At 41.7% G+C, this 25,450-nt stretch overlaps 2 protein-coding genes across 2 annotated transcripts; both read left to right on the top strand.

Moving 5' to 3' along the window:
• Positions 1-1,442: 1,442 nt before the first annotated feature.
• LOC145094227 (uncharacterized) lies at positions 1,443-3,214 on the top strand. The gene is made up of 2 exons (XM_079032528.1): positions 1,443-2,462; positions 2,560-3,214. The coding sequence occupies exons 1-2, from the start codon at positions 2,109-2,111 to the stop codon at positions 3,106-3,108; spliced, it is 903 nt and encodes a 300-aa protein (XP_078888654.1). The 5' UTR covers positions 1,443-2,108; the 3' UTR covers positions 3,109-3,214.
• A 77-nt stretch (positions 3,215-3,291) lies between these two features.
• Positions 3,292-4,702, top strand: LOC145094212 (uncharacterized). Its single transcript, XM_079032514.1, has 3 exons — positions 3,292-3,810; positions 3,888-4,119; positions 4,206-4,702. Exons 1-3 carry the CDS (start codon positions 3,292-3,294, stop codon positions 4,700-4,702), a joined length of 1,248 nt encoding a protein of 415 aa, XP_078888640.1.
• The last annotated feature ends 20,748 nt before the right edge of the window (positions 4,703-25,450 follow it).

Genomic DNA, 25,450 nt, shown 5'->3' with positions numbered 1-25,450 from the left:
AAACTATAGATCTTGTCCCTTAGGACTGAAATACCACGTAAAGTTGCTAGCTTTACGTCCATGCATGGCATCAAGAGGGCTAAAACACTCATGTAGGGTTTCAAAGCACTCCATGGATGATGGTAATGAGCCCCTTGATGAAGTGTAGGTTAAAAGCCCAAGACTTGTCTTTTCCCTATAAATAGTCATGTATTATTCATTATTAGGGTTAAGAGTGAGGCAAAATATAGCTGCCACGTTGTGAGGTTTCTTATGTAGTGTTAGATTCTTTAATTTATGTTGAAAGTGTAATTTATTCCTCATGTTTGAATAAATCTAGTGATCATTTGATATATCTTCTTTATTTGTGTTTGTTCTTATTTTCTGCATCTTGTTCATCAAATCACAATTAGGGTTTTAATCCCAACAAGTGGTATCAGAGCGGGTCTTTGAAGATCTATTGATTGATGATTTTCTGCACAAGATATTGAAGATTATTGGTTTTTTAGCGTCTTGGAATCATAATTATGTTCAAGCTACTGTTCATGAAAATTCATGATGTTCCTCTACTCTTCATCGTGGTATTTTTTCTCTCTGTTCTTTGGATCTAATTTGCTTTGAGATCAAAATCTTTTGATTCAATTATTTTTCTATAAACCCTCGTTTGAGTACAAATCGTGTTCATTGTTATTCATTTTTTTTTTGGATCTGATTACTATACATTCAACCGATCCAATACCATTTTTTTACCTGAGCCCATTATTGCCAATTACTGTTCATTCGATTCATCTTCAGCCCAATTTCAATTACCGTTCATATGAGTTTTGGCTTGTTGTTGATGGACATCGCCGATTCACGTTGTTCTCGTAATTGTTGAAATTATCATGATCAAATTTTGATTTAAGGCCGAATTCATTCGATTTTGATCTCTATTTTTTTGATTCATTCTTCTTACCAATATTGAGTTGTTTCAATTCAAGTTAATCGGGTTCGAATTCTAATCAACGTTTGTAATAATACTTCCTTATGACTGATTGATATCCATTTGATGCTTTGATTTGAGAATCGAGTCTTGTTCTGCAATCAAAAAGTGATGTTTTCTTCAATGATTCTGATGAAATCTGTGAAGTTGTTGATTTGGTGTTCGTTGAAGAATAAAAATCAAAATTTGGTGTTTTGATTATTTGGAGGGTGTTTGTTTTATCTTTTTGAACCAACTTTTACACTTTATCTTTTCCAAAAAGTTAAAATGGGGTAAAAGATGTTTGGCAAATGTAAAAGATCTTTTAAAAGTTACTTTTCATAAAGAAGGATTTAAGGCATTTGGAAAAGTCACGTATCTGTGACTTTTTGAAACTTTTGAAGGCTTTCTCAATTAAATGACTGATATACCCCCGCTACCCTAAAATACTCTTCTCGTTCTTTTCTTTTTCTTCTCGTTCTGTCCACCACCGTTCCTCTCTCGTTCATCCCTCTCTCTCGCTGTCGTTCATCATCAACTTCAACAAGTCGCCGGCAATCTCCAAGGCATCGACGATCGTCCGACGTTTCACACAAAATCCGGCGATCTCCTTTCTCTCTCTCCGACCAGGTATTACTCCGATTTTGGTTTTTTTTTTGTCTTGATTTTCGATTTTAACAGCAAAAAACTGTGAAGCTTCGTTTTTGCTTGTACTGTAAGTGGATTTGTTCCTTAGATTTCGATTTTCCTAGAATTATATGTGATTTGTTCCTTCAATTTGTTCCTTGTTCCTTGCATGGATCGGTCCCTGTAGCTGTTAACAGTTTGTGTTGTTAACAGTTTAATACAATTGTGAAATTGATAATTTATTGGATAATTATTAGTGGAATTCATGAATATATGGATGATATTGATTAAAGTGATGAAATTTTTTGTTCCCAGGGACCAATTTGTGTTGCTAACAGGTAACATTTGTGAAAATTATTCCAATTTCTTTATTCTGGTTTGTGTTATTTTCTTCTATTGTTGTTCTAATTTTTCTGTTTTAATTAAACTATAGCTCATGAATCATATAAAAGATTGATTAGCAATTGTTTAAATTGATAAAACCATTTAGGAAGGTTATTGAAATTGGTTTGGTGTTAAAATGTTGATATGAAATTCACAGATGGACGAAAACCTCACCACTGTTGTTGACTGTGAAACATCTTTAAAAATGAAAAAACCAAAATTCGGATGGGATAATCGTAGCTTCATGGTGTTTGTTGATTCATGTGTAACTGAAGTAAAAAAAGGCAATAAAACCGGTACTCACTTAACTAAAGTTGGGTGGGAGAATATACAAAAACACATGAAGGACAAAACAGGTTATGTTCTTGAAAAAAAACAACTAACAAACAAATGGGAGAATATGAAAAAAGAGTGGAAGCTTTATGACCGATTAATGAGGCTTGAAACCGGACTCGGTGGGACGAGAAGCCAGATAGATGCATCGCCCGAGTGGTGGGAGGAGAAAATAAAGGTATTTACTATTCTTTGTAATTACTTTAAGTGATGATTGCATATATATTGCATATAGATTGAGCATATTTGATTTACATTATCTTTTTGTCTTGTAGGAGAATAAAGATTATGCAAAATTTAGGAACACATATTTGAGCCTATTTGATGAGAAATATGCTTTTTTGTTTCGGGATTCCGTTGTCGTTGGAGATCAGACTATGACTCCATTACAGTTTCAAAACAATAGCAATCCAAACGGAGAAAATGTGGAAGGCAAAGGAGATAGTGATGATATCAATTTAGATGATGATGTTGAGCCGCTTTTTCCTAGTTTCCATGAAAGTAGTTCAAGTAAGAAGAAAAGGTCTAAGCTTTTTTCCAACAACCGTTCAACCAAGAGTAAAAGTTCAGTTTTTGAAGAAAAAGTAGATGCTTTATTGGATGCCATATCAACAAAAAGCACACAAACTTATCCACAAAATAATCCTTCGCCAACAATAGCAGATTGCATGGCCATTGTTACCAAGTTTCCCGATTTTCGTGAAGGCTCCAACGAATTTTCACAAGCATTGTTTGTGTTCACCAAAAAGCAAAACCGTGAAGCTTTTATGTTTCCAACGACTGACGAAGCCAAGATGGGGTTCCTTAAATTACTTATGAAATAATGATTTAGAAATATGTGTTATGCTTTGACATTATGTTTTAGGAATATGTGTTATGTGTTTACAATGTTTTAACATTATGTGTTGTCCTTTGACATTATGTATTTGACATTTTATATTATGTGTTATTGTTTGTCTTTATGTTATGTGTTATTGTTTGACATATTTTTATTTGTATTATGTAGGATGGATAGTGATGAGTCTAATTCTTCTAATGATAATGAAGAATGGTGGGTGGAAAAGGATAGACAATTTAAAATGTTATGTGGATTAGCTTTAAAAGGGATAATACTAGCTCGTAACGTACGTATGCCATGTCACACTTCAGACCGCACAGGGAACATGTTTATTAATGAAGTACTAAATGGACATCCTAGACGGTGTTATGAGATGTTCAGATTGCACGTACCGGTTTTTAGACAGTTATGCGCAGATCTTGCTACAAATTACGGGCTACAACAAACACGAAATATATCTATTGAGGAATTTGTAGGAATATTCTTGATGATGTTGGCTCATGGGTGTAGCAATAGATTTGTGCAAGAGTTTTTTAACCATTCGGGGGAAACAATTCATAGGCATTTCCATACAGTTTTGAAAGCCGTGCTAAAACTGAGTGCCGACATCATCAAGCCAGACGCAAACTATAATGATGATGTTCCTGAATATATATTAAATAACCCTCGGTATTACCCAATGTTCAAGGTATTATCTAATGTTCATTTTCTTAGTAGTCAAACTTTAACAAATCGTTTATTTATGATACATTTTTGTATTTGAAGGATTGCATTGGTGCTATAGATGGGACACACGTTAGGACATCAGTTCCACAAAACGAGGAAGCGAAGTACATTGGTCGAAAGGGATATGCTACACAAAATATAATGACTGTTTGTGATTTTAACATGTGTTTTACATTTGTATGGGCCGGTTGGGAGGGGACTGCACATGACACAAGAATTTTCAATGAAGCCCTACAGAGACCAGATCTTAATTTTCCATATCCAACTGGTGGTTAGTATAATTTTTTTTGGAACACAAGTTTTATATTTTTACTACTTTTTTGAAAGGAAAAAATAATTTGTTTGTTTTAATTACAGATAAATATTACGTTGTTGATGTCGGATATCCAAATACTAAAGGGTATCTTGCTCCATACAAAGGCACAAATATTCGTTATCATTTACCGGATTTTCGACGTGGACACTCGGCTACTGTTCGTGAACCTCGTGGACCGAAAGAGAAATTTAACTATCTCCACTCATCATTGCGGAATATCATTGAACGAACTTTTGGAGTGTGGAAAGCTAGGTGGGCGTTATTAAGAGAAATGCATGTTAATTACAAGTATAAGAACCAAGTTAAAATTGTGATAGCATCGATGGCGATCCATAACTATATTAGAAAGTTTGATAGGTTTGATGAAGCGTTTAATAGGGCACAACAAGAATCCTACAATCCCATACGAAGTGATACTAGTAGTGAAGTTTACGAAGAAGGTCCAAGTACACGTCGCACGAGTGGTGATGATTTATATATGGCTGCGATACGAGATATTATTGCACAAGATATAAACACATTGCAAAGACAAATGTAATATTATTTATGATATTTTTTATGAATTATTTATAATTTGTATGAACATTTTTTAATGTTATAATAAAAAATTTAGGAATATTTAAAAGAAATATATATTTTATATTTTCTAATAAAATGTTTACAAAATTATAATATGTATTTAAAAAAAATGTTAAGTTGAAAATAGTATATGTAAATTACTAAATAATTGTAAATATATAAGCATGTTCTTTTTAGTCATTTTACATGCAAAAGTTAAACCAAACACCTTTTAAAAACAACTTTTGATTTTTGTTTCTCAAAAGTTAATTCAAACACATTTTTAAAACCATCTTTTGTGAAAAGTTCTTTTACAAAAAGTACTTATGAAAAAAAAGGACTTTTTATGGCAAAAAATAAAAGAAACACCCTTGGTAAGGAAGAGCAAGTTTAATCGAAACGAAAGGTGTGGATTCGGGAAATTTTATCTACAATCGGAATGAAATAATATGAAGAAGATTTGAACTAAAGTAACAGAATTGCAAACGTCTCGTTTTTGTAATCAATTGTGTCATAGTCTGATCGAAGTCTTTGCTGTGATAAGCCAATTTCGCAATCTGAAGAGTGATGATCGGAACGAACGAAATTGGGATTGGAGTCATTTGTGGGTCAACCTGAAAGTCAAAATTATGAATGGCTTCTCCTGCGAACATTCTCGGTATCAGAAAAATGAACGTAAAAAAAAGCGAACATGTGCTTGGATTCGGGGGCTAACGTTGATTCGCATCTGCTCTTAAAACATTGATTCGCAGCGAAACTGGTTACTGTGATTCGCATCTCTCAGTCGATTATGTGTTGTGCATTGGATTGATTCAGAACGAAGGTAAAATCGGTGTTATTTTAGACTCAATGAGCTTGGAACTGGAATGGTTTAATCGGTGGAATCGGAGTTTTTAGTAAACGACTGGAAATAGCTGTGTTCATCAATCATTCGTTTAATTGGGGAAGAAAACTCAAAGTTTCATTTTTGGTCCCTGCAACTTTAGCAATTTGATGGTTCTGGTCCCTATATTTTTCATGTCATGGCAGTTTTGGATTATATTCACAAATTGTTACGATTAAAGGGGGAAATTGATGCAGAGTTACATTTTCAGTCCCTAACTTTCAGCAGTGTGACAGTTTCAGCCCGTTTTTTCGACAAGTTTACAAATTTAAGGGCTGGTGAACAGTTTTGGATTTTTTAACGCACGTATTTTTTCGTGAATAGAAAAATAAAGATTCCATCAAGTCTTGGCGGTTCAGAAAGTCGTTTTTCGTGATAACGTCAAATTTTCATGGCTTTTTCGGATTTTATACTTCATTGTGTATATCATTTTGTCACGGGGGAGCACGATAATTATTTATCCATTCAAGATCATTCTCATGACCATTTAAAGGCTTTATAATCACATTTTTTATTATAAATCGGGGGAGAATTTGGTATGGTCATTCGAAATAGGATTTGTGACTTTTCAAAGTTGAAGATTTTTTATAAAGCTTGTGGTATAATTATAAAGGTAGCTTTTATAGTAGAAGTTCTTCATCGAGCTCTGCTAAAGCTTTTACAGAGAAGTATCCTTTACAGTAGAAGTTCTTCATCGAGCTCATCTAAGGACTTGTTATATCTCCGACTTCTAGTATTTTCTCAATCTAGTGGTGTTACGAATCTTAAAATTTGGGTTGTTACATGATAATTTTTGGTGGCTTATATCATTAGCTTATTTGAAGATCATTGTGACTTAGAGGGGGAGCTCTTCAAAGACAAGAAGTGATTCGGTTTCTTTGTTCTGAAATGAGTTTTTATGACGGGTTTGGTTTTCATGAAGATTTTTTTGGGAATACATTCGAAAATGAAGTTTAAAGACATTACTTCAGTGCTTGATTTATATATCCTAGAGCATGTGTTTGAAGACTATTGAAGAATCAAGATTCGTGGATTGCTTCATCTATTCCTCATTGCAAGATCTTTTTATTTACTAGATTCTTGTTTTGGAAGTTAAATCATTGTCATCCATTCCATACTTTGAGGGGGAGATTGTAGGGTTTCAAAGCACTCCATGGATGATGGCAATGGGCCCCTTGATGAAGTGTAGGTTAAAAGCCCAAGACTTGTCTTTTCCCTATAAATAATCATGTATTATTCATTATTAGGGTTAAGAGTGAGGCAAAATGTAGCCACCGCATTGTGATGTTTCTTATGTAGTGTTAGATTCTTTAATCTATGCTGAAAGTGCAATTTATTTCTCATGTTTGAATAAATCGAGTGATCATTCGACATATCTTCTTTATTTGTGTTTGTTCTTATTTTCCGCATCTTTTTCATCAAATCACAATTAGGGTTTTAATCCCAACAACTCAAATAAGGCTTATCAAGGGACTTAGAGCATGAAGGAGGGCCAAGACTTGATAAAGTTCGCAACTTTAAGTCCATGGAGGCCATGAGGTGTCCAGATCTGAAACCATGGCTTCATAACATGCTCAAATCCAAGAATGGTCCCAAAATAAGCTAATAATGGCCATAAACTTTCAAAAGAAGAGATCTAGCAAAGGGATAATCAAGATAACGACTTTATACCTCCAAATGGTTGCAACAACACTGAAAATCTTGGATCTAAAGCTTCTCCCTTCAAATTTGCACCACCAACTTCACACTCCTAGGAATGGGGGTGTTACAACTCTCCCCCACTTGAACTAGGCTTCGTCTTTGAAGCCAGTTGTAGTTCCCGCATTTCAGCCTCCGACTCCCAAGTCCACTCGGATCCCTTCCGATGTTGCCATTGTTCCTTTACCAAAGGTATCTCCTTGTTGAGTAGAACCTTTACCATTCTTTCCAAAACAACCATCATCCTCTCAATGTAGTTCAAGCGCTCGTCGAACTAAATATCATCCAATGACACAACCACACCCTCATCCAATATACACTTTCGCAATTGCAAAACGTGAAATGTGCTATGGATCTGAATGAGCTCCTCCGGGAGATCCAATATGTACACCAACTTGCCAACCCTGGCAATAATCCGAAATGGCCCAATGTATCAGGGACCCAACTTTCCCCTCTTCCTTAAGCGGATCACACCCTTCCAGTGTGAGACCTTCAGCAACACCATGTCACCGACCTGAAACTTCAACTCAGATCGGCGCCGGTCGGCTTGACTCTTCTGCCGACTCTAAGCAGTCTGCAACCGCTGCCTAATCTGTTGAATCATCTCGGTAGTCTGTAGAACCACCTCCGTCCGACCCATCACCCTATGACCAACCTCTCCCCAACAGACTGGGGTATGACATCTCTGTTGGATTAGTGTCTAAGCTCGTAACTATATTTGATAAGTATTTGACCCGGTTGTGCATGGTCCTTTTGGGTTGCCTTCACCAAAGCAACATGATAGGATGATTTATGAATAAAGAGGTTATTATGATTTATTAATATGTTATATGAATAATATATTAAAGGAGAAATCATATAGTTTAATTAATATTAGACAAGAATTAATTAATTATCATCCAATGACACAACCACACCCTCATCCAATATACACTTTCGTAATTGCAAAACGTGAAATGTGTTATGGATCTGAATGAGCTCCTCCGGGAGATCCAATCTATACACCAACTTGCCAACCCTGACAATAATCTAAAATGGCCCAATGTATCGGGGACCCAACTTTCCCCTCTTCCTTAAGCGGATCACACCCTTCCAGTGTGAGACCTTCAGCAACACCATGTCACCGACCTGAAACTTCAACTCAGATCGGCGCCGGTCGGCGTAACTCTTCTGCCGACTCTAAGCAGTCTGTAATCGCTGCCTAAACTATTGAATCATCTCGGTAGTCTGCAGAACCACCTCCGTCCGACCCATCACCCTATGACCAACCTCTCCCCAACAGACTGGGGTATGACATCTCTGTTGGATTAGTGTCTAAGCTCGTAACTATATTTGGTAAGTATTTGACCCAGTTGTGCATGGTCCTTTTGGGTTGCCTTCACCAAAGCAACATGATAGGATGATTTATGAATAAAGAGGTTGTTATGATTTATTAATATGTTATACGAATAATATATTAAAGGAGAAATCATATAGTTTAATTAATATTAGACAAGAATTAATTAATTATCATCCAATGACACAACCACACCCTCATCCAATATACACTTTCGCAATTGCAAAACGTGAAATGTGCTATGGATCTGTCTGAGCACCTCCGGGAGATCCAATCTATACACCAACTTGCCAACCCTGGCAATAATCCGAAATGGCCTAATGTATCAGGGACCCCAACTTCCCCCTCTTCCTTAAGCGGATCACACCCTTCCAGTGTGAGACCTTCAGCAACACCATGTCACCGACCTGAAACTTCAACTCAGATCGGCGCCGGTCGGCGTAACTCTTCTGCCGACTCTAAGCAGTCTGTAACCGCTGCCTAATCTGTTGAATCATCTCGGTAGTCTACAGAACCACCTCCGTCCGACCCATCACCCTATGACCAACCTCTCCCCAACAGACTGGGGTATGACATCTATGTTGGATTAGTGTCTAAGCTCGTAACTATATTTGGTAAGTATTTGACCTAGTTGTGCATGGTCCTTTTGGGTTGCCTTCACCAAAGCAACATGATAGGATGATTTATGAATAAAGAGGTTATTATGATTTATTAATATGTTATATGAATAATATATTAAAGGAGAAATCATATAGTTTAATTAATATTAGACAAGAATTAATTAATAATTAATTATGTGGCTAAAAGAGATTAAATAAATAAAGGGGAGTGGAACTGTCAATTGAGTGATAGTTGATTTGGGCTAAGAATCCTTTTGGATTTGAGGGGTGGAAGAAAATTAGAGTGGGAGCCCATCTAATTTCGTCCAAGGCCTTTGTTCTGGAAGATTCTTTGGACTGCTTAAGGCCTAAGCTATATTGAAACCCTAGCAGCACAAGTATAAATAGACCCCTAAGGCTTCAGAAATCCGCTACCCCTACTTCTAAGAGTACCAGAGCCGACTTCAAGAGCTTCCAACCTCTCTCCAAGATCATCCTCTTGCTGTGTGGTGTTTGTAAGCCATTAGAGGAGTGACATTTGTGACTCTAAGCTCCAAGGACAAGAAGATTCAAGCTTTCGAGAAGAGGTAATTATCTAGATCTGTTTTGTTATGTAAATTTCGAATTATATAAGCTAGATCTAGGGTTTGCAAGTCTTGGATGAATTGCAAGTACAATAGAGAAACCTAGATCCAAGCATTAGGGTTTGCATGAGCATATAGGATGTTCTTTTGGCTCAAACCCATCAATCTCCACCCATACAACAACTCAAAAGGTGGAGCACCAATATTGGTGTAAAAGTTGTTGTTGTAGGAGAACTCAGCAAGGGGTAGGTAGGAGTCCCAGCTCCACCAAAATCAATGACGCATGACCTCAACATATCCTCGAGGGTCTGAATGGTCTGCTCGCTCTGGCCATTGGTCTTCGGATGATAAGATGTGCTGAAATGCAGTCTCATGCCCAATTCCTCATGGAACTTCTGCCAAAAAAGGGAGGTGAACCGAACATAATGGTCTGACACAATAGAGACTGTCACCCCAAGCCGAGCAACGATCTCGCAGATATACATATCAGCCAACTTCTCGGCCGATGAACTCTCCCGAATGGCCAGAAAATCGGCACTCTTGGTCAATCGGTCCATGATGACCCATATAACATCAAAACCCTTTGTCATCCTTGGCAACTTGGTGATGAAATCCATCATGATTTACTCCCATTTCTACATGGAAACCTTCAGAGACTGCAGCTTTCCATGCGGCCTATGATGCTCGGCCTTGACCATCCTGCAGGTCAAACACCTCTCAACGTACATCTCTCTTTTCATGCACAGCCATCAGTAGCTCAGTCTCAGATCCCGGTACATCTTGGTGGCCCTCGGGTGAATAGAAAAAAAAGAGTCTTACGAGTCTCCTCCAATACAATCTGCCTGACCCCACCAGACACAAGAACCCATATGAAACAACCCAAAAATACGACCAAAAATTTCATTTTTCAATATAACCAAAAACCATAATCTGAGTGTCATATCATAAAACCATACGTGATGTATTCCAAACATGATAAAAACACTGTGCGGAAAAACTGTATCATATCTATGCCATATCAAAATCAAAGAAACTAAATCAACTCCCAGGATAAAAGCTGAAGCTATATATGGTGTGTGCGATTCCATCATCCCGAGCTCTTCCCTCTGCTTGCGGAAGTACCTGAAACCAAAACTGAAACTGTAAGCACGAAGCTTAGTGAGCTCCCCCAAACTACCACATACCATACAATACATATATAAAGCACATGCTGGGCCTTGCCCACTGCATCAGACCGAAGTCTGGAACTAACTGCATCGGACCGAAGTCCGGACCTGACTGGGACCTTGTCCCCTGCATCGGACCAGAGTCCGGAACTAACTGCATCGGACCGAAGTCCGGAACTGACTGCATCGGACCGAAGTCCAGAACTAACTGCATCGGACCGGAGTCCGGAACTAACTGCATCGGACCGAAGTCCGGAACTGACTGCATCGGACCGTAGTCCGGAACTGACTGATCATGGCATAGCATAAAATATAACAACTATTATAAACACATAAACTGTATACTGCATCGGAACAGAGTCCGGAACACATAACACAAACATGCTTGTATCACAAAGACATCAAGCACTCTAACTACTGCATCAGACCCAAGTCCGGAACTACTGATAATTAAACGGGCCGGCATTGTGGCCGTAGACCCGTTCCTACCGAAAGGAACTCACCTCATGAACTGGCTGCTGAGTGTATGGCTCTGGAAGCTAACTGCTACTGCTCCGGTATCTCCCCGGCTACAAGTCCATAAACACACTCAATCAAATACTAAACACTGAACTGGGTAAAATGACTCTTTTACCCTTGGTCAAAGTCAACTCTCGGTCAAAGTCAACTCTCAGTTGACCTGACTCGCCGAGTTGGTCCGCCAACTCGCCGAGTCCCTATTCTCACTCCTCGACCCTACTCGCTGCTACTCGTCGAGTATGGCATCGACTCGACGAGTACCCCCCTCGATCCAAGAACTCAGACAATCTTCATCTGACTCGCTGAGTCATATGAACGACTCGACGAGTTGTTCTTGAGTCTAAGGAGATTGCCTTGGACTCGCCGAGTTGTATGAACAACTCGCCGAGTCCCTCCATTACTGAGTCCACCCTCAACTCACTGAGTCCACTCCACTACTCACTGGACCCACTCGACACCGCTCAAAAGGAAGAAATCGGGGACTCGCGACTCAACTCGCCGAGTCTCCGCCATGCAACTATTCTACACTCGATTCTGTTCGAATCCAACACATACAGATGATAGATCTGAGTCCAATAAGCTGATTTACCATGTAAAGTTTCCAACTTTACGTGTACAAACATATGAACAAGGGAATAAAGGCTAAAAAGGCACTTAAAAGGGGTAGATCTTGGGTTAACATGCAAAATAGCTCCATAAAGGCAATAGATCTGGGCTCTACAACTCCTAAATGAACAGATCTAAGGATATCTCGGCATAATAGAGTTTCCATCACAACATAAGGCTTGAGAAAGGCATTAACAAGATCTAGAAAGGGTTTTAAAGCATAAAAGGGAAGGAAATCTGAAGAATACCTCAAAGAGCTCTTGCTTTCCCTTGAATCTCTACTCTACAATCCTACTCCTTGCTCCTTTCTTCTTCTCCTTCTTCAAGCCTTCACAAATGCACACAAAATCACTTAGAATCACTCAAGAACGAATTAGGGTTTTCTCACAGCTTTTGAGGGTGAGGGAGGCGAGGTTGGGGGCTATAAGGTGGCTTAAATAGTGGGCAACCCGGGGATTTAGGGTTTCTCCCAGACGGACAGACTCGCCGAGTCCAGAATATGGACTCGCCGAGTCGCCAACTAAAACGTGCTCGAAATCCCGCCCCTACTCGGCGAGTCAGGCTATGAACTCGCCGAGTCCCTTTAACAAAACTTCAAAATAAATACCAAGGAATCATCATACCGGAAACGGGTCGTTACACCATACCCGACCATAAAGGGTCAGCAAACCACGACTGTCATGAACAAATCAGGTAATCTCACCCCCCTGATCCTCTCAATCTTCCAATTTTCTTCCCGTACCCCCTTGCCCTGAGCCTATCTAATCAATCCCACAAGTGAGTAATCCACAGATATCCTCATACACAACGCTGTAACAGCAGATCCAACCGACTTGCGGCTCAGGACGTCCGCCACAACATTCTCTTTACCTGGATGGTAAAGGATCCCGTAGTCATAATCCTTGACTACGTCTAGCCACCTGCGTTGTCTCATGTTAAGGTTCGGCTGATACATGATATGTCTCAAGCTATTATGATCCGTGTATATGGTACAACGGACCCCATATAGATAATCTCTCAAGATCTTGAGGGCGAATACTACCGCTCCCAGCTCAAGATCATGTGTGGGACATCACGTCTCATATGGCTTTATCTGCCGCGAAGCATAGGCTATTACCCATCCTCTCTGCATGAGGGCTTCCCCTAACCCGGTGATGGACGCGTCACAGAAAACCACAAAATCCTACACTCCCTCCGGTAAGGTCAACATCGGGGCCTCGCAAAGTCTCTATCGCAGGGTCTCGAATGTCGTCTGTTGCTTAGGTACCCACCGAAAATCTAGTCCCTTCCTCGTCATATGAATGAGGGGTACCGCAATTTTGGATAAGTCCTGAATGAATCTCCCATAGTACCCTGCTAATCCTAGAAAACTCCTGATATCCGAGGGAGATTTCAAAATCTCCCACTGTATCACCGCCTCAATTTTGGCTAGATCAACGAAAATTCCATCCTGGTTAACGAGATGTCCAAGGAACTTAACCTCTCGCAACCAAAACTCGCATTTCAAGAACTTGGCATAAATCCATTCTCGCCTCAAAACACCCAGAAGGTCGCGGAGATGCTCCTCATGTTGCTCTCTGGTCTTGGAATACACCAATATATCATCTATGAACACAATAACCGAGCAATTGAGCATCGTCCTGCATACCCGATTCATCAGGTCCATGAATACTACCAGTACGTTGGTGATCCCGTACGGCATCACCACAAGCTCGTAATGTCCATAATGAGTCTGGAACGCAGTATTCTCCACGTCCTCCTCCCTCACCCTGACTTGATGGTACTCAGATCTATCTTGGAGAGCCAAGATGCTCCCTGCAACTAATCGAAAAGATCATCAATCCGTGGAAGTGGGTAACTGTAACACCCTGTTCGGAAAAACATTCATTTATGGATCCAGAAGTCAAGGCTAGGGGCGTTTTGGTCATTTATGGTTTTTGAGCTTTATTCGAGAAGATTTTCAGGCCGGGGTGTTTGTTAGAAGCGTAGGGCTTCTCGCCACCTTTCCGTAGATATAAATTTCATTGGAAACGGATCTAGAATGAAGGAGTTATGACACTTCGAAGATATCGACATTTATGGCCCCTTAATGGAAAAGTTGACAAGGCAGTCCCTAGCATGCACAAAGTGCACAGGTGTGTTTAGCTGTGTACGTCCAGCGTAAGGCTGGAGTACGCCCAGCGTAGTGGGGCAATTGATCGCGGGTATTGAAGGCGTATGGCCAACGTACGAGAAGTACGCCCAACGTAGGCTAAAAGCCTTTAAGCCCTATTTTTGGGAGTGCCACTATATAAAGAACATAATGGCTTCAACCCTAGCCCCCATATCAGCCTCCCCAACATCAGAAGAAGCCCTAGAATTCCCCAACCTTCATTTTGTGAGATTTTGACCTTGGGAAGCTCATTTTGGTGGTTTAAAACTTGGAAGAGAAAAGAGGAAGATTAGCAAGGAGGAACCTTGGAGGCCACAGCTTATAGATCTAAGATAGCATCATCTTCTAGAACTCTTTAAAGGTATAAAGCTCACAACTTTTCTTAAGGTTGCTTAGATCTAGTAAGGTTTAGTTTTTGGTCCAAATGCGAAAGCTTTATGGCTTAAATCCGATTTCCAGACCAAGGGTTGCCTCCCTTGGTGCTAAATGACTCCCTAGAACAGAAAATTGATATCTTGAGGGTGAAAACGAGTTCATGCATGAGTTAAGACCTTTTTCCATGAAAATAGATTATGGTTTTTGGAGTTGGAGCTTATGTGAGTCATGGAAGCCATAAAGTAAGCAACTTTATGGTTTAAGACATGAAATAAGACCTGGATCTGAGTTTGTAGCCTCTGAATCGGAGCATTAAGAACTTAATGGAAAGATGGCATAACAGGATACTATGCTGAGCGTACGTGCAGGTACGCCCAGTGTACTCGTCGTCAAGCCTGTACGCTAAGCGTACATTGGAGTACGCCCCGCGTAGCACTGCCAGTTGGGTTTCGAGCATTTGGGCCTCGGTGTGGGTTGTACTTTGTGCTATAGGTCTTTGGGCCTTAGTGAGCCATCAGGAGTCAGTGATTATGAGCCAAGTATATGTGTTGGGCTTAGGTTAAGGCCCAATAAAGGGATTGGGCCCAAGGTAGCAAAGTGGGCCATTATTGGGCCAATATGGGCTTGGCAAGCCTATCTAGTGTTGGGCCTTTTACATTATGTTTGGGCCTTTGTTATGGACCATATTGGAGGTAAGGGTAAAATGGTCATTTTACCATGAGAAGGACTATTGCATTGAGCTAAGTGTTATTTGATATTGGTAGCTCGGGGAGCTGAGGGAGCAGTAGTCGGGGAAAACTTCAGTTAGCAGCCAGAGGGTTATCAGCAAAGTTCAGCAGTGCAGGTGGGTTTCCCTTTGTGTGATTGGGTCTACAGCCACAATGTCGGCCCATGTTGTTATGAGTATGAAGACCCGGGGGTTAGCCCTAGGCACTATATGCTAGTAGTTATTTCGGACCAAGGTCTGATGTCGGGCGGGTGCCTGAGGATGGTTTATGTGTTAGTTATTCCGGATCAGGATCCGATGTCGGGGTAAGCCCGAGGAAGGTTTCATGTTAGATTATACTCGTTGTTTGTATGATACTTGTATGTGAATGGTAGGGAGGTGAGTGTGGGCGAGGTCCCGTATCTCACCATTAGTAGAGTATGGACGGGGTTCCATATCTCATTAGTAGCAGAGCAGGGGCGAGGCCCGAGTTAGGAAAGCAGTGAGTGTGGGCGGGGGCCTGTACCTCATTATCAGTAGGAGTGTGGACAGGGTTCCATGACTCACTAGTAGCAGCACAGGAGCGAGGCCCAAGACATGCGAGGCCTTAAGACAGTAATGCAGTAGGGTATGTTCAATTTATGTGTTATGTGCTATGGTTATATGTTTGCAGGCGTTTAGTGGGTGGGGCCTAAAGTAAAACATATATGTATATCGAGCAGGGCTCAGAGACAAGCAGGGCCCGAAGTAGCGGGCGAGGCCCGATATAGCAGGCATGGCACAGTGCTTGTAGTATGTGTTTATGTATGGTGTGTGGTAGGTTGGGGAACTCACTAATCTTCGTGCTTACAGTTTTCAGTTTTGGTTTCAGGTACTTCCGGTAGCAGAGGGAAGAGCTCGAGTTGATCGCATGGCACACACCATTATTTAGTCAGTCTTGGATGTTCTACTTTGATAAAATAATAGAATGTTTTGGACATGATACTCTGATGTGATATGTTTTGAATGAATGATTGACATTTGTGGTTTATTTATTAACTTAAAAATGAAATTTTTAGTCATGATTTTTGGGACGTTACAAGTTGGTATCAGAGCCTTGGTTTGAGGGATTTGGGCACACTTTCGGGTGTGTCTGAACTCAAACTAAGGAATTGGTATAGAAATTTTCAAAAGGAAAAATCAAATTTTGTAAAAATAGAATTTTGAGAAAAGAAAAGAGTTTTAGAAAAAGAGAAAAGAACTTTGAAAAGAGAAAAGGGTGTGGTGCATGCAATCATCCGAGCTCAAGTAAGTACCCCAAAATACCCATACAAGTTTATGTTATGATTATCAGTTAGTAGAACAACATGCTAGATTAGGACTAAGGATCTAGGAAGGATGCCTTATGTGCCTGTTATATGTGCTTTTGAGCTGCATGATAGTATTGGTTAGACAGTGGTAGGATAGCCTGTTTAGGTTATGCCTGATTATATGAGCTTTATGAATTGTATGCTAGTACAGATTCTTGTTATGTGGATAGAATTGCTTGATTATGTTCTAGTTAGAATTTTCCCTTTGGTCTGAATGCTACTTGCTTTGTGCTTTGTGGGACTCTAAGTGATGGAAGTTATCCATTAGGTGAATACGTCAAGTCACATGTGATCAGGGTTGAATATTATCAGAGTGTTAGATATGGCCCTATTGTGCAGCTCTCGTCTGAGTCCAACCGTTGTAAGGACATGTCCTTTACTCGAAGGATTATCTGAGTGATGTGTGTAAAACCAACTAGTTTTAATCCTACTAACTTAGACACAAAATAAACACACGAAAGGCAGTGTACCTATCGATTAGTAATATAGTTCAAGGAAGTAGGGTATCGAACACAGGGAACGGTAAACAATTAAAATAAATGCTAATATTATCTAAATAAAACAAATAACAAAAAGGGGGTTTTTTCTCTAGTTTTACAAGACTAGAAACTTAATTAGAATAACCAACACACAAATTAACTAACTAGCAACTAAAACAATTAATTACCAACTAAATTCAATAGTAAAGAGGACTTCTGTTTAGGTACGACTCATTTGTTCCCATGGAAGATTTTAATGTATCGGATTAATTCTTCATTGGCTACCGATTAAGATAATTAGGTTCATGTTCGCTATTCCTAATTCTTAGAAAACAAATTAACTCAAGCAATGGCCAGTTGTCTAAATTAACGGTTTTCCTAGATTATTGATTCGGGTTAAGTAAGACTTGTAGTGGTTAACTAAATTGACCCTTCAATTAACCTCTTGTCGATGTTCATCCAACAAGCTTACACATTAACTTACCTATCTTCTAGTTAATTCTAGTTTCACGTTCGTTATTCCTAGACATACAACTATGTGGTCATAATAAATCATATGAAATTAATAACTAAGAGATGTTCATACAACTTAATTACTGCTTTATTAACAGAAGAATAGTTATTGTCAACACATAAGGTTCTTTAACAAGCTTAACAAAACATAATTACCAATTAAAATTAATCATACTCAAATAATCAATCCATGTTCACAAAATTGTCTACCCTAACAGAAGAATAAGTTTTTAGCTCATGATTGCAGTAAACATAAACTCAAAAACGAAATCAAAGTATGTAAACATGATTCAAATCAAAAAGTTACTAAGAATAAACCAAATTGTCTTGATTCTCTTCACAATTGAATGTAGGGTTGATTCTTCAGTTCCTCACGACCTAGCAGCACTTCCAATCGTTTCTCAGCCTCCTAGGGTTTCTCTCCATGCTAGGGTATCGATCTGAAAGTCCCTTTATATAGATTTTCACAAAACAGAGGCTACTCGGCGATTCCAGTGACCTACTCGCCGAGTACATCACTTAAAACCCGTGTACGGCAAGTCAGCGCGTCCAGAATCGCGAAAGTTCGATACAACTCGCCGAGTAATCGACCCTACTCTCCGAGTACGTTTCGAATCAGCATTTTCTCAAAACACAAAAGTCGTCCGAAATTGTGTCTACTTTTCAGAACATTTTGAATCTCGTCAATCGGGGTTACGGTTCATGAGATATGGCCAAAACACTGACGAGGGGTCAAGCTGTCCAACAACATCCTTCTTTCTTCAAAATCCAAGATCCAAGCCTCCAATCGCTAATTCCGCTTCCTTTTCCATCCGAGCATGTCTTTGTTACTGAAAATGAAATATTTAAGCTAATTAAGCACCTTTTGTTCATTAAATGAGACAAAAACAACATAAAGTATTAAGATAATGCATGAATTTTATAACTAAATATGCCCATATCACTGAGCCTCGTCACATGTGATGGTATCCAGGTAGTGGCTAATTGACATTATAAAGATACCTTAAGTAGCTGAGGACTGGTTGCGGGTTGTAGGTTACCCTAGGGCAAGCCTAGGATGAGATTAGTGCTAGGAACAGTGTTAATAGAAGGGACTTGGTGGAGTCAAGGCAATTCTTGAGGAAAGTACGGAAAGGTGTGGAAGGTAGTATGGGCACGTACTACTGAAAGCAGAGGATCCGTACTCGATTCGAGAAGGGCTAAGATAAAACCGGGGAACTTGTAGTGTGTGTATGAGTGATCCCTCAACAAGAATGAGTATTTTGATAGTTATTGTGATGTGTTTTCAGCATGGTGACATTGCGTGGGAGACCAGTAGGTGGATTAGGCGCCGGAGAGGGATCAGGCTCGGGTTCAGGGACCGAGCAGCTCGAGGAGCGGATGAGAGAGTTTGTATCAGCTGAGATCACGCGCAGTATCTTAGACCAGACTCCTGTGATCTTTGGCACGGTCAAGGAGGGTATACTAGAGATTTTGGACGAGAGGCTTAGAGCCTTTCGCGCAGAGATGATGGCTTTGGTAGGAGCGCGTACCTTGACATTCCGAGAGTTTAGAGCCTGCAGAGCACCAGATTATCATGGAGCTAGGGACCCCATTGCTAGCAGTAGGTGGTTGGCCAATGTTGCCAACGCTTTCCGCACGATCCGGTGTCCCAAGGGGGACAAGGTCAAACTCGCCTCCTGTCTTCTGAAGGACAGAGCGCGGGATTGGTGGGAGGAGATTGGTCATGCATTGGGGGATGATTCCGCGTTGGACGTGATGACATGGAGTGATATTTCGGCCAGGTTCAGGGCTAAGTTTGCACCAGTTATTCAGGTGCAGTAGTTGGCACATGAGTTTCAGGACCTCCAGCAGACTACTGAGACAGTGGCGGAAATTACCGCCAAGTTCAGGGAGAGGGCTCTTCTTGTTCCGCAGTATGTGGCGGACGAGGAGATGAAGAAAACCCGGTATCACGAGATGCTGAGGAGTGACATCAGGTAGTTTGTGAGTAGGTCCAGCTGCAAAACGTTGGAGGACATGATTGCATGGGCTAGAGAGAGGGAGATTGACCTGGAGCAGATCAGGAAGAGGAAGTCAGATGAGATTCAGGTAGCCACGGGTTCGGGCAAGGGACCCATAAGGTCAGATTCGAGATCGAGGGATTATCAGAGCCGCAGCCGATACGGGAGGTGTGGCAGGACGCACGAGGGTGCGTATAGGAATGGTAGTGGTGGTAATTATGGCTGCTTCAAGTGCGGCCGGAAGGGTCATTTCAGTAGAGATTATACTGCTACCACCACTCAGGGATCAGATGTTTTCATTACAGTCAGAGGTGCCACAAGAAGGCCCAGTGTCTGATTTTTCCTTTGGCAAGACAGGTGATGACACCTGCCCCTGCGACCTTGAGGATCACGGACGGCCATCAGGGCCGAGCAGAGGCGCCTACGATAGGGAGCAAGGCTTTCCAGTTGTCTACAGTGGAGGCGCGAGCAGCACCAGGTGTTACAGGTGAGTATCTTTTGATTTCATGTCAGTTTTATTCTTGATTATATTGTTATGCTGCAACAATTTTGTTAAGTGAATGTATGTGATGATTTTCCTGTTGTGTTCGAATTGTATGCCAACTGCATACCATGGGTTTCGGTCGGTAGTTCATATTAGTGCCCTCTTATCTAGCCGATTCTTAAGATGCAGTCGCAGTAGTTGGTATGAGTGGGGTTTGGGAAGTGTTTTAGTAGTTTCAAGAGTGGTTCAATATTGGTGTTGGTGGGTAGAAGCGCTTGCAGTGGTAAGTGTTGGATGTCAGCAGACTGGCCTCTGAAAAGGATTGGGAATCCTTCTTAAGTGAGGAATGTAGGGACCTAGTCGAATCAAAGTGGGGGAGACCTATTCTAGAATTCAGGAGCGGGAGTAAGTGCAATTTGGGATGCCTTCGGATTAGTAGTCAGTGGTTGAGATAGAATGGTGAGCGTAGTAGGACTGCGGGATAGCCGCAACATTCCCAGCAGCGAGTTAGTGAGGGAAGTGATGTAAGACTACGGGTAAGCCATAGCATTCATTAGCAGTTTGGTTAGCGGAGTGTGGGCTGAGGCTCGTATCTCCTAGTTCATGGCGTATGGGCAAAGGCCCATATCTCCTATTTAGCAAGGTAGGGATCAGGAAAGGGAAGTTCGTTGATATTAGTATGAAGTTGGCCTGCGTAGCCCTAGAGAGGTGAGACCTTGGGAGAGGCCACTCCAGGATTCAGTTGGTTGAGACCCGTGGGCGAGGCTCGTATGTTAGTAGCAGTATAGGTGAGACCTAGGAGCAGGATTGCTCAGTAGTATGGTTTGGCTGAGACCCGTTGGCGAGGCTCGTGCGACAGTAGCTAGGCAAGTGAGACTAGAGGGATAAACCGCTCTAGGATATAGTCGGGTGAGACCCATGGGCGAGGCTTGTGAGATTATAGCAGCGCAAGTGGGACCTGGAAAGGACCTTAGGGTCAAGATAGGGGATCGAGGATCCCAGGACTTGTAGTGCCAGAGTGGCAGAGTAGATAAAGCAGCTTAGATAGCCGAAGTTTCTTCGGACGTCGCGGGGAGCGACTAAGAGATTTGTGATGGGTGTAGTAACCAGTGGAAGCCCGGCAACCCAAATATTGACAGATTAGTTGGGACCAGGGTGGTCTTAGTTCATCCGGAAGGCGGATAAGGGACAACAGAATTTTCAGTTAGTGGTGGTAATGATAAGATAAGTATGGTATGAAGCAGATGGTTAACCGAGGAGTGCTACGCCTCTCACAACAGGTTTGAATAATCTCAGAGGGAAGGAATTGACCCTGTTGCATGGCTCTCGTATGAGTCTAACCGTTGCAGGGATGAATCTTTTACTCGAAGGATTATCTGATTCATTCGCTGGGATGGGTGCTCAGCACTAAGTTATAGTAGTAAGAAGTATTCAGTGAGTACTGGCAGTAGTGACCAGCACTGGGAGTGGTTGGAGTAATGGATACCGTAAGGGGTATGTCCTTCACGGCAATAGAGGAGGTGGTTGGTTATAGAAAGTTGCCTTGGGAAGGCCAGTGAACGATCAAGGAAAAGGGGGTGGACCCCTAGGATGTCCATCATGGGTACCCGGGGAGTACCGAAAGGATTGTCGGTTGGGTAAGAGCCCTGTTCTCAGGATTTTTGGTGATTAGAGTGCTCTCGAGGTTATTATCTTCAAGGGCTAGTTTTAGTCGGAATCACCGGATGGGAGGCCATTGGAGGCAGTCCTCCGAGGATCTTATTCAGCAGGAGATGTATGCATCAGGAAGGCATGTGGTGGGCAGAGTACATAACAGTTGACCGTAGCAGACTTCGAGGATGAAGTCTAGTTTAAGTGGGGGAGAGTTGTAACACCCTGTTCGGAAAAACATTCATTTATGGATCCAAAAGTCAAGGCTAGGGGCGTTTTGGTCATTTATGGATTTTGAGTTTTATTCGAGAAGGTTTCAGGCCGGGGTGTGTTGTTAGAAGTGTAAAGCTTCTTGCCACCTTTCCGTAGATATAAAGTTCATCAGAAATGGATCTAGAATGAAGGAGTTATGACACTTCGAAGATATCGACATTTATGGCCCCTTAATGGAAAAGTCGAAAAGGCAGTCCCTAGCACGCACAAAGTGCACGCGTGTGTGTAGCTGGGTACGCCCAGCGTAGCGGGGCAATTGATCATGGGTATTGAAGGCGTACGCGCAACGTACGAGAAGTACGCCTAGCGTACGCTAAAAGCCTTTAAACCCTAATTTTGGGAGTGCCACTATATAAAGAACATAATGGCTTCAACCCTAGCCCCCATATCAGCCTCCCCAACATCAGAAGAAGCCCTAGAATTCCCCAACCTTCATTTTGTGAGATTTTGACCTTGGGAAGCTCATTTTGGTGGTTTAAAACTTGGAAGAGAAAAGAGGAAGATTAGCAAGGAGGAACCTTGGAGGCCACAGCTTATAGATCTAAGATAGCATCATCTTCTAGAACTCTTTAAAGGTATAAAGCTCACAACTTTTCTTAAGGTTGCTTAGATCTAGTAAGGTTTAGTTTTTGGTCCAAATACGAAAGCTTTATGGCTTAAATCCGATTTCCAGACCAAGGGTTGCCTCCCTTGGTGCTAAATGACTCCCTAGAACAGAAAATTGATATCTTGAGGGTGCAAACGAGTTCATGCATGAGTTAAGACCTTTTTCCATGGAAATAGATTATGGTTTTTGGAGTTGGAGCTTATGTGAGTCATGGAAGCCATAAAGTAAGCAACTTTATGGTTTAAGACATGATATAAGACCTGGATCTGAGTTTGTAGCCTCTGAATCGGAGCATTAAGAACTTAATGGAAAGATGGCATAACAGGATACTATGCTGAGCGTACGTGCAGGTACGCCCAGTGTACTCGTCGTCAAGCTTATACGCTAAGCGTACATTGGAGTACGCCCCGCGTAGCGCTGCCAGTTGGGTTTCGAGCATTTGGGCCTCGGTGTGAGCTGTACTTTGTGCTATAGGTCTTTGGGCCTTAGTGAGCCATCAGGAGTCAGTGATTATGAGCCAAGTATATGTGTTGGGCTTAGGGTAAGGCCCAATAAAGGGATTGGGCCCAAGGTAGCAAAGTGGGCCATTATTGGGCCAATAGTGGGCTTGGGAAGCCTATCTAGTGTTGGGCCTTTTATATTATGTTTGGGCCTTAGTTATGGACCATATTGGAGGTAAGGGTAAAATGGTCATTTTACCATGAGAAGGACTATTGCATTGAGCTAAGTGTTATTTGATCTTGGTAGCTCGAGGAGCTGAGGGAGCAACAGTCGGGGAAAACTTCAGTTAGCAGCTAGAGGGTTATTAGCAAAGTTCAGCAGTGCAGGTGAGTTTCCTTTTGTGTGAATGGGTTTACAACCACAATGTCGGCCCATGTTGTTATGAGTATGAAGACCCGGGGGTTAGCCCTAGGCACTGTATACTAGTAGTTATTCCAGACCAAGGTCTGATGTCGGGCGGGTGCCTGAGGAAGGTTTATGTGTTAGTTATTACAGATCAAGATCCGATGTCGGGGTAAGCCCGAGGAAGGTTGCATGTTATGTTATACTCGTTGTCTATGTGATACTTGTATGTGCCTGGTAAGGAGGTGAGTATGGGCAAGGTCCCGTATCTCACCATTAGCAGAGTATGGACGGGGTTCCATATCTCATTAGTAGCAGAGCAGGGGCGAGGCCCGAGTTAGGAAAGTAGTGAGTGTGGGATGGGGCCCATACCTCATTATCAGTAGGAGTGTGGACAGGGTTCCATGACTCACTAGTAGCAGGAAAGGGATGAGGCCTTAGGACAGTAATGCAGTAGGGTATGTTCAGTTTATGTGTTATGTGTTATGGTTATATGTTTCCATGCGTTTAGTGGGCGGGGCCCAGTGACAGGCGGGGCCTAAAGTAAAACAGATCTGTATACCTAGCGGGGCTCAAAGACAGGAGGGGCATGGGATCGGGCGGGGCCCGATGTAGCAGGCAAGGCCCGATGTAGAGAGCGAGGCCTGAAGTAGCGGGTGTGGCCCAGTGCTTGTTGTATGTGTTTATGTATCGTATGTGGTAGGTTAGGGAACTCATTAAGCTTCGTGCTTACGGTTTTTAGTTTTGGTTTCAGGTACTTCCGGTAGTGGAGGGAAGAGCTCGGGGTGATCGCATGGCACACACCATTGTTTAGTCAGCCTGGGATGTTTTACTCTGATAAAATAAAAGAATGTTTTGGACATGATACTCTGATGTGATATGTTTTGAATGAATGATTGACATTTGTGGTTTATTTATTAACTTAAAAACGAAATTTTTAGTCATGATTTTTGGGACGTTACAGTAACGGTTCTTCACCGTTAACTTGTTCAACTCCCGGTAATCAATGCACATCTGGTGTGAACCATCCTTCTTCTTGACAAAAAGAATCAACGCTCTCCACAGAGAACTGCTCGGACAGATTAACTGCTTGTCTAGTAGCTCCTGCAACTAAGATGACAGCTCCTACAATTGGTACGACGCCTTGGCAATAGGGGCCGCACCTGGCACACGGTCGATCCTGAACTCGACCTGCCTCTCAAGAGGTATGCCGGGTAACTCCTCCGGAAACACATCGGCAAAATCTATGACAACTAGAACATCTGAAACTGAACCTAATCCCTGACTCGCGTATCCACCACATACGCCAAATAACCCGCACACCCGTGCTGAATATACTGTCGAACCCCAGCTGTCGAGCAAAACCCTAAACCCAACATGGTGCCCTCTCCATAGATAACTAGTTCTCCCCCACTTGGGGTTTGAGCTACCACACACTGACCCTCGCAGTCGATCATGACACTGAAACAATTCAGCCAGTCCATACCCACTATCACACAAACATCCCCCATGGGAATCGAGATCAAGTCAATCGGGAAAGATACCCCCATAGATCTCTAGAACGCAACCCCGATAGACTAAAGAAGCAAAAATCCCATGTTCGTTGGCAATGGAGACTCGCAACGGACACTCTAGCTTTCCTAAAGGCAAATCGAACTCCCTACTAAACGATCGAGAAACAAATAACCGACTCGCCCCCAAGTCAAATAATACAAGAGCCGACAAGGAGTTCACTAAAAACGTACCTAACATAGGCACAAACATATGAGCATACAATAAACATAATCAATTAGATAAGGAATATAAACATACCAGCCACAACATCTGGTGTGGTCTTGGCCTCCTTAGCAGTGAGCTGGAAGGCATGTCCCCAAGCCCTTGGGGGCTTTGCCCTACCCTGACT

This window comes from Lactuca serriola, chromosome 3, assembly GCF_051521515.1.
Source record: "Lactuca serriola cultivar US96UC23 chromosome 3, Lser_US96UC23_V15, whole genome shotgun sequence".
Classification (NCBI taxonomy): Eukaryota; Viridiplantae; Streptophyta; class Magnoliopsida; order Asterales; family Asteraceae; genus Lactuca; species Lactuca serriola.
This window is presented reverse-complemented; position numbering and strand designations above follow the sequence as displayed.